The sequence below is a fragment of the Dipodomys spectabilis genome, unplaced genomic scaffold (assembly GCF_019054845.1).
Source record: "Dipodomys spectabilis isolate Male_0828 unplaced genomic scaffold, ASM1905484v1 ptg000157l, whole genome shotgun sequence".
NCBI classification, from domain to species: Eukaryota; Metazoa; Chordata; class Mammalia; order Rodentia; family Heteromyidae; genus Dipodomys; species Dipodomys spectabilis.
In genome coordinates this window covers 20311463-20320772 of record NW_024870834.1, presented here as the reverse complement: position 1 = coordinate 20320772, position 9310 = coordinate 20311463, and the positions used below count along the sequence as shown (strand labels likewise).

At 45.4% G+C, this 9310-nt stretch overlaps 1 protein-coding gene across 3 annotated transcripts in view; it reads left to right on the top strand.

Annotated features, from left to right (window-relative positions):
* Nucleotides 1–399: 399 nt before the first annotated feature.
* Znf410 (zinc finger protein 410) overlaps nt 400–9310 on the top strand; it is a 37771-nt gene continuing 28860 nt past the window's right edge. For 2 of the 3 annotated variants that reach the window (XM_042692460.1, XM_042692458.1), the window contains exons 1-3: nt 402–517; nt 7795–7969; nt 9111–9246. In XM_042692460.1, the coding sequence (XP_042548394.1) occupies nt 7937–7969; nt 9111–9246 (169 nt within the window). In that variant the 5' untranslated portion in view covers nt 402–517; nt 7795–7936. Of the gene's footprint in view, nt 518–7794; nt 7970–9110; nt 9247–9310 lie in introns of all 3 variants that reach the window. The other variant, XM_042692459.1, reaches the window with a different exon arrangement.

Here is a 9310-nt window from a genome sequence, read left to right as displayed (position 1 = left end):
AGGGCTGACCCCAGCCAGGAACCGGCCCTTACAGCCTCTCATCACCGCACCCAGCCCCGGGGCTTCTCCACGAGCCTGAATTCATACCCAGTCCCACGCGAAGTTTCTTTGCGGACGGGGAGAGGCTCGAGGTCGCTGCCCCGGGACCGGGTCTCGCCGGCTGCGCGGCGGTGACGTCACGGCCAGGCCGCCCTGACCCGGTTTTCGGGCTTCGCAGACCCAGAAGCCCCGAAGGCCAGAGTGAGTGACCGGCCGGGACCCGCGCAGCTCCTCGGTCGGGGGCCGCGCCCTTCGCCGCGGGCCAGGCGGAGTCGGCGAGCTGCCCGTGGGCTCGGGCTCGGACCCGGAGCCGGAGCCGTCAGGCCGGGCGGCGGTAGGGAGGAGGTGGGGGTGTGCGTGGGGGTCGGCCAAACTTCCTGTCCCGCGCTCGAGCTGCTTCCGGCGGGAGCCGGAAGACGCCGTATGTGGACGGAATTCGGCACCCGCTGACGGACAGACGGCTGCCCGGGACGGGAAGGTGAGCTTCGGGGTGAGACTGGCCACGCCCGCCCAGCGAGGGGTCCCCGCGACGGAGCCGGGGACCCCCTCCTGACGCGCCGCGCGCTGGGGCCGAGCTTGCCCCTGAGGAGGACAGGGAAGCCTCCCCCCTGGGGAAGCCGTCCTTAATCTGGCGGCCTGCGAGCGGCCCGGGCTGAAGCCCCGCGGCCTCGGCCCTGCCCCACGCGGGGTTTCGGGGGACCTGTTTCGACGCCTTTGCGTGTTTGGGGGGTCGGGGGCGTGGAGACGGGACCGTCCTGAGGACGCCGGAGTGAACGCGTTCCCCGGGCGGGGCTCCGGGTCTGCCCCGCCGCCGGGCCTGCCCGGCCTTTGTGAGGGGGCGCCGGACGCCCAGGGGGCCCGGCCCCGGACGGTCCGGCTGGGACCGCTGTCTCCTTTCCTGCCCCCACGTACTTTTTTGGTCTGGAATGGGGACAGCTGTGGACTCACCGGGGCTGAGCCGCCGGCTTCTCCGCTGGTCAGTTCGGGCCGCCCGCTGGCCTGTGTTTACAGCCTCGGCGCACCTCAGCCCACGGCACGAGTTCCTCAAGAAGAGACTGTCTAGTCAACTTTACCCCACTTCCTCAGAGGCTCTGAAATGCACGTAACGCATCAATGGTATTAACTTGGGGTTAAGAAAACATACTTCCATCTCACTTTGGCATCAGGGTCAATGTCATAGTTGCAAAAAGAATTTAAAAAAAAACGTGATGAAATAAAGTCAGAGACATTTCGCTATTAGGCAGTGAGAAATTCCACTTTGTGTTGTCTTAGTGTGGGTATAAAACAGGGCACCTAAACCAGCAAGCAGGCGACTTGAGTTCTAGCTTAAGCTTCGCCTCTAAGTTCTGTCAAATTTAAGGTAAGTTTCTTAATCTATAGCTTTGGGTTCCCCCTCCCCCAAGGGTTTTATCATTCAGATTCACTGGAGTTTAAGTATGGAAAGTGACATATGTTTTGGAAAGATAATTTGAGTGGCTGGGTAAAGTATAGGTTAGAAGGAAGAATTTTAAAGGCAAAGTTACCAGTTAAGCCTCTTCAAATAGTAGTTAATTGAAAAATGAGAAACCTAAAGCATCACCATAGAAATATTTGGATTACTCACGATCATTGGGATTCTTTAAATATGAAGAATGAAAGAGAATGCTAGACTTAGAATTTGCAACGAGTGAGAAGAAGATTGAGCAGTTATTCAGAAGGTTAATATAGAAGGAAAAACAGTTGGTGGGCAAGATGACCTGGATTTTGGACATTGGTAAATTTGATACACTGTTGTGTATGGATACAGAATAACTTTAAGGTGTTTAACTGGGTAGATTAATTGTAAATTTATTTTTCAAAGTATTTGATGGATGGAACAAGGGTTTTGTTTTTGTTTTTGTTTTTTGGCTTTTGTTTTTGTAGGTCACAGGGCCTGAACTTTGGGCCTGAGTGCTGTCCCTCATCTCTTCAGCTCAAGGCTAGTGCTCTACCACTTGAGCCACAGTGCCACTTCCTGCTTTTTCTGCTTATGTGGTGCTGAGGAACTGAACCCAGGGCCTCATGCATGCAAGGCATGTTTTGTTGTTGTTTTTTTTATTTTTTATTTTTATTTTTTACTTTTTGGGTCCGGTCGTGGGGCCTGAACTCTGGGCCTGGGCGCTGTTCCTCAGCTCTTCAGCTCAAGGCTAGCGCTCTACCACTTGAGCCACAGCACCACTTCTGGCTTTTTTCTTTTTTGCTTATGTGGTACTGAGAAATCGAACCCAGGGCCTCATGCATTCAAGGCAAGCGCTCTACCACTGAGCCACGTTCCCAGCCCCATGTTTTTTTTTAAGTACTTTGGGCTGAACTCAGCCCTGTGCTTATGTGGGTATTGTGTCACTTGAGCCCCAGATATTTTTGCTTTGTTTTTCAAATGAGGTCTTGAGTTCCTGCCAGGCAGGACAGGTTCCTACCTATACTTCTAGTCTTACTAGGATTTTTTATACCAGTACATCAATACCAGTACCAAGTTTTTATTGGTTGAGATATAGTTTCTCAAACTTTTTTGCTCTGACTGACCTTGAACCACAATCCTCTTGATCTCCACTCCGAAGTGTCTAGAGTTAAAAGAGTAAGCCACCATGTCTGGACTAGAACAGAATTCTTAAACTTGTCTGAATCTCATAAACATTTCTTTTCCTAGGGGTTTGAACTCTGGGCCTTGCACTTGGTAGGCACTGCTGAGCCTCTCCTTCAGCCTTTGTTTGCATCATTTATTTTTAAAAACTTTTTTTTTTTAGTACAAATGACAGGAAAGTTTATTAGACCAGAAATATGGAAGAGAAAGAAATTACAAATCATGTTAAATCCACCATCTCTGCCATAAACATTGGCCTTCAATGAAATAGGAGACTTGGGGGGGGCAAGGTATGAGGATGTATGCATAATTACAACAGTCCAAGTCAGTCTTGTTCTGAAGTGGTAGATATTCCTCTAGTATCAGAATTGGCCTGGTAGAACCTTGTTACAATAAGATACCATAAAAGTTACTAAGAGCCTGGCATGTTACAATAAGATACAATAAGGGTTATTTTATTTTATTTTATTTTTTGGTCCAGTCATGGGGCCTGAACTTTGGACCTGGGCGCTGTCCCTCAGCTCTTCAGCTCAAGGCTAGCGCTCTACCACTTGAGCCACAGCGCCACTTCCGGCTTTTCTGTTTTTGCTTATGTGGTGCTGAGGAATCGAACCCAGGGCCTCATGCATGCAAGGCAAGCGCTCTACCACTGAGCCACCTTCCCAGCCCATTTATTTAATTAGCTCTTCAGCTCAAGGCTAGTGTTCTACCACTTGAGCCACAGTGCCACTCCCGGCCTTTTTTTTTTTGCTTTTTGCTTATGTGGTGCTGAGGAATCGAACCCAGGGCCTTAGGCATGCAAGGCAAGCGTTCTACCACTGAGCCAACTTCCCAACATAATAAAGGTTATTAAGAGTATAAGTGATCCTCTTTCTGGATTCTAAGATGACTGCAAAGTAACAGCCATCTGGAGCATTAAATTCTACACACATACACTTCCTTCACTCCCTCTCTCCTTCTAATTTCCCTCTCTCTCTCTCTTCCTCTCTCCATTCCCCCCTCCCCCCCCCCACTAAGGGAAATGGAGATTATCAGTACATTTTACTTAACAGTGCTTGACTTACTTGTCTAGATGGTTAGGTAAGCTGAGTAGATCTATTGTTTTAGAACTATTTGTCGACCCATTTTAGCGTGGAATAAATATCATTAATCCTTAGATTATGGAAAATTCAAAAAAAAGAAAAGAAAAGCCACCTCATGACATTTGAGCACCATTTATTTTTGAGGTAAGGTCTCCTGCCTGCTGGGCCATGATCTACCTATTTTAGCTTCTACTGTTTTAGACTTCTATGTCTGTAATGACAGGCACACACCACCATGCTTAGCTTCTTTCCATTGAGATGGAGTTTTTTGAATTTCTCTGTCTAGAATGGCTTAGAACCTCTCTCCTCCTAATCTCAGCCTCCTAAATAGCTAGGATTACAGGTGTGAGCCATTACACTTGCCACCCAAACATTTTAATTGTACCCATACTAATTTGGAAAGGTAATGTTCAAATCTTTCCAGGAAGACTGATCCACAACTAACTTAACTGTGTCCCAGAAAATAATTTAAAACTTTGAGGGAAGAGAACAAAATCTAGCATTCAACAAAGTATAGTTTGTGATTTCCAACATCCAATAAAAATTGCCAGGGTTTGTGGGGTGGGGGGAGATAGGAAGGGGAAACAAAGGAGGAGGCAACAATGCTTGATGAGAAATGTACTCATGCTGGGTGCTGGTGGCTCACACCTGTAATCCTAGCTATTCAGGAGGCTGAGATCTGAGGATCTCAGTTCAAAGCCAGCCCGGGCAGGAAAGTCTATGAGACTCTTATCTCCAATAAACCACTAGAAAACCGGAAGTGGCGCTGTGGCTCTAGCAGTAGAGCATTCGCCTTGAGCGCAGGGACAGTGCCCAAGCCCAGAGTTCAAGCCCCACAACCAACAACAACAACAAAAAAAAGAAATGTACTCTTTATCTTGCCCGTGTAATTGTAACCCCTCTATACGGTATTTTCACAATAATAAAAATAAAAAAATAGCCAGGTTGAAGATGTAGTAGTTCAGCTGGCCCTGGGTTTGATTCCCTAGCACTGAGAAAGGAAAAAAAAAAGATAGTTAAAGGATCAACAAAATGTGATCCATAAACAAAAGGAAAATTAGTTATAGAAAGACCCATGGGCTGGGCGCTGGTGGCTCACACCTGTAATCCTATCTACTCAGGAGGCTGAGATCTGAGGATCGCGGTTCAAAGCCAGCCCAGGCAGGAGAGACCGTGAGACTCCTATCTCCAATAAACCATCAGAAAACCGGAAGTGGCGCTGTAGCTCAAGTGGTAGAGCGCTTGCCTTGAGCTGAAGAGCTGAGGGACAGTGCCCAGGCCCAAAGTTCAAGCCCCACGGCCGACCAAAAAAAAAAAAAAGACCCATGGAACTGGAAGCATATAGCTCAATGGGAGGACCTGAGTTCAAGCCCCAGTACAGTGCTTTCCCACTAAAAAAAAAAAAGGTGGGGGGGAAATCCCTCAAGCTAGGCACTGATGGCTCATGCCTGTAATCCTAGCTTCTGGAGGCTGAGATCTGAGGATCACAGTTCAAGCCAGCCAGCGAGAAAGTCTGTGAGACTCTTTCCTCCAAATAACCACCAGAAAACCGGAAGTGGCGCTGTGGCTCAAATGGTAGGGCACTCCCTTGAGCTGAAAAGCTGGAGGGACAGCACTCAGGCCCAGAGTTCAAGCCCCATGACCCACGCCCTCACACCCTCCCCCCGCAAAAAATCCCAAATCCCTCAGTCACATAGAAATTACAGAGATAATGGAACTAGCTTATAAGTAGTTTTTGAAACTATGCTCAAAGCTGGGCACAAGTGGCTCATTCCTGTAATCAATCATATCTACTCAGAATCTAAGCAGTCTGGATAGAAAAGTCTAACATCTTCAATTAACCAGCCCCCCTCACCCCCCCCCCCCAAAAAAAAAGCTAAGCTGGATGTGTGGCACAGATGGTAGTGTATCAACCATGAATGAAAAATAGAAAAAAAACAAAAAAACAAGAGTTCAAGGCCCTGATTTCAAACCCTAGGTACTGGCATTCAACCAACCAATTGATCACATTTTATTTATTTTTAAAAATAGATGAATTGTATGTTTTGTGAACTCTGTCTCAATGAAACTCAGTATTTTTTATTTTTATTTTTGCCAGTCCTGGGGCTTGAACTCAGGTCTGGGTAGTGTCCTTGAGCTGCTTTTGCTCAAGGTTAGCACTCTACCACTTGAGCTACGGCACCACTTCCAGCTTTTTATGTGGTACTGGGGAATTGAGCCCAGTGCTTCATGTATGCTAGACAAGCCACTCTACCACTAAGCCACATTCCCAGCCCAAAATTCAGTTTTTAAAGTATTTTCATTTTTAACTGGGCACCTATAATCCTAGCTATTCAGAATACTGAGGACTTGGAGAACCATTGTTCAAAGTCACCCTAGGCAGAAAAACCTTGGAAACTCCACCTCATCTGATTATTTGTAACTAGAAAATGAAGCTGAAGTAGATAGACCCTGGTTGCTCATTCCTGTATCCTAGATATTCAGGAGGCTGAGATCTGTGGATCATAGTTCAGAGCCAGCCTGGGTAAGGTTAATGAGAGAGCCAGGTGCTGGTGGCTCACACCTGTAATCTTAGCTACTCAGGAGGCTGAGATCTGAGGATTGCAGTTCAAAGCCAGCCCGAGCAGGAAAGTCTGTGAGACTCTTATCTCCAATAAATGACAAAAACTGCACGTGGCACTGTGGCTCAAGCAATAGAGCACTAACCTTGAGTTGAAGAGCTGAGGGACAGCACTCAGGCCCAGAGTTCAAGCCCCATGGCCGACCAAAAAAAAAAAAAAAGGGGTTAATGAGAGACACTTACCCCCAATGAAGCACCAAAAAAGCTTGAAGCAGAACTGTGCTCAAGTGGTAGAGCACAGGCCTTGAGCAAAAAAGTTCAGGGACAGCACCAGCACTGGCACAAGGGAAAAAAAAGAAAAGAAAAGAACTGGACTAGAGGTATACTAGAGCAGTAGCTATGAGAAATAAAGCTGAGCTAGAGTGAGTGAGAGGCCCCGAGTTCAAACCTTGGTACTGCTGCATGTGCGCGCGCACACACACACACACATGATATGCATTTATTTTTGTTGGTCCTGAAGCTTGAACTCAGGGTTTGGGCTCTGTTCCTAAGCCTCTCTGTGCTCAAGGCTAGAGCTCTATCACTTGAACCACAGGACCACTTCCAGCTTTTTCTGTTTATGTGGTACTGAGGTACCCAGGGCTTCATGCATGCTAGGCAAGCATTCTACCATTAAGCTACATTCCCGGCCCAAGATATGCTTTTTTTGTGTGTGTGTGTCGGTCGTGGGGCTTGAACTCTGGGCCTGGACACTGTCCCTCAGCTCTTCAGCTCAAGGCGAGCGCTCTACCACTTGAGCTACAGCGCCACTTCCGGTTTTCTGGTGGTTTATTGGAGATAGGAGTCTCAGGGTCTCTCCTGCCTGGGCTGGCTTTGAACCGCGATCCTCAGATCTCAGCCTCCTGAGTATCTAGGATTACAGGCATGAGCCACCAGCGCCCGGTGCAAGATACGCTTTTTTATTTTATTATTTTTTTTGGGGGGGGGGGTCCAGTTGTGGGGCCTGAACTCTGGGCCTGGGTGCTGTCCCTCAGCTCTTCAGCTCAAGGCTAGCACTCTACCACCTGAGCCACAGCGCCACTTCCGGCTTTTTGCTTATGTGGTGCTGAGGAATCGAACCCAGGGCCTCATGCATGCAAGGCAAGCGCTCTACCACTGAGCCACCTTCCCAGCCCCAAGATATGCTTTTTTAAAAGAATCTGTTAAATGAGTAATGGAATCAATTGGGAATAGGAATACATTTAATTGGATATTTGACATCACACTACTGGCTAATATATTTCACAAATTGGCTAATGTCAATTTGCAAATTAAAGATGAGGTCCAAGCCAACCATCAGAAAACGGGAAGTGCCGCTGTGGCTCGGTGGTAGAGTGCTCACCTTGAGTTGAAGAACTCAGGGACAGCACCCAGGCCCAGAGTTCAAGACCCAAGACCGAAAAATAAAATAAAATAAACCACAATGCTTTCCTATTTCTTTTAATATGTCTTTCTCTTTTTTAAATCTATTATAGGTTTAAGTTGATAACCAGCCCAGTTCAGCATCTTAAAGGAAGAGCATATAGTTTTTCCTAGAGGACTATGAACATAACAGGAACTCTGACTTAAATTTGAATCTGTTCCCTGAACAGCAACAGGATTTTGGAAGCTGAATCAATGTTATCAGATGAGTTAGAATCCAAACCAGAGGTAAGCCCTCCCAGCTTGTTTCCTTTTCTTTTGTTTGGTTTATATTTCAGTTTATCCTTAGTATAGGGACCAGTAAACTTTGATATTAATACTTTAGGTTTTACTTGATAGTAAATACTTCAGATTTTGTGAGCCAAATGGTTTTTGATTGTATTAGGGTTTTTGTTTTTTGTTTTCTTGTTGTTGTTTTTTTTTTTTTGGTTATTGAGTATTTCCTCAAAAATTTAAGAATACCTTATTATCTTTTCTAGAGTTTGTAAGTAAAAGGGCTTGAACTTAGGGCCTAACATTCTTTGCTCAGTGTTTTGCTCAAGGTGGGTTCTCTACCACTTGAAACACAACTCCAGTCTGGTATTTTTGCTGGTTAGTTGGAGATAATGTATTCCCAGGCTGCCTTTGAACCTTGATCTTCATATCTCAGCCTCTGGAGTAGCTAGGATTACAGATGTGAGCCCCGTTGTATTTGTTACAGAAGTATAAAATTAAACTTAATTATATAATAATGAAGTACTTTGTATGCATATGTATGTGTATATGCACGTAAAAATATTTGCTACCACAGACCATTCTTTTATTTTGTATAAAACATTTTCATTCTAAACATGATGTGGAATTTTAAGTGCTTTTGACTTTTTTTTATTTTTCTCATTTTAATTTTAGAGAGTTCTTATAGAATAGTAGAAAGGTTAATGAATTTGAAATCAGATTACTTAAATTTGAATCTGGCATTGATCCTATGTAGTGTGTGATCTTGGACAATTCATTTAATACCTTACTGATTTAATGGGATTGGTAACTAAATGAGCCAATATCCAGGAAAATGCTTTTGTAAGATGTAGTTAGTAAAGTTGAGTTTTAAAAAATAGCCTATCATTTTAAAATACAATTATTTTGATCATTTCTGTTTGATGGAAAGTGACAGAAGTTAATTTTATACATAAGCCTTACATGAGAACAGGGACTTGAAAAAATAAGCTTAAAACATTGTAGTTAATCTAGTTTTTCTTTGAATATAACTGTGACTAGTGAATAGTCTAAACTAAATTGGAGCATCATCTTTTGGTAAATTTAGACTTTGAATAATTCCTACCAACCTCTGTTTCTCAGTGTTGTTCTTTCCACCTGTTAACCCCCTCCTCAGCTCCTGGTTCAGTTTGTTCAGAATACCTCCATCCCATTGGGACAGGGGCTAGTAGAAGCAGAAGCTAAGGACATTACTTGTTTATCCCTCCTTCCGGTGACTGAACCCTCAGAATGCAGCCGGCTAATGTTACCAGGTAAAAATAAACTTGGGGGGCTGGAAAGTTGGCTCAGTGGTAGAGTACTTGCCTGGCAAGCATG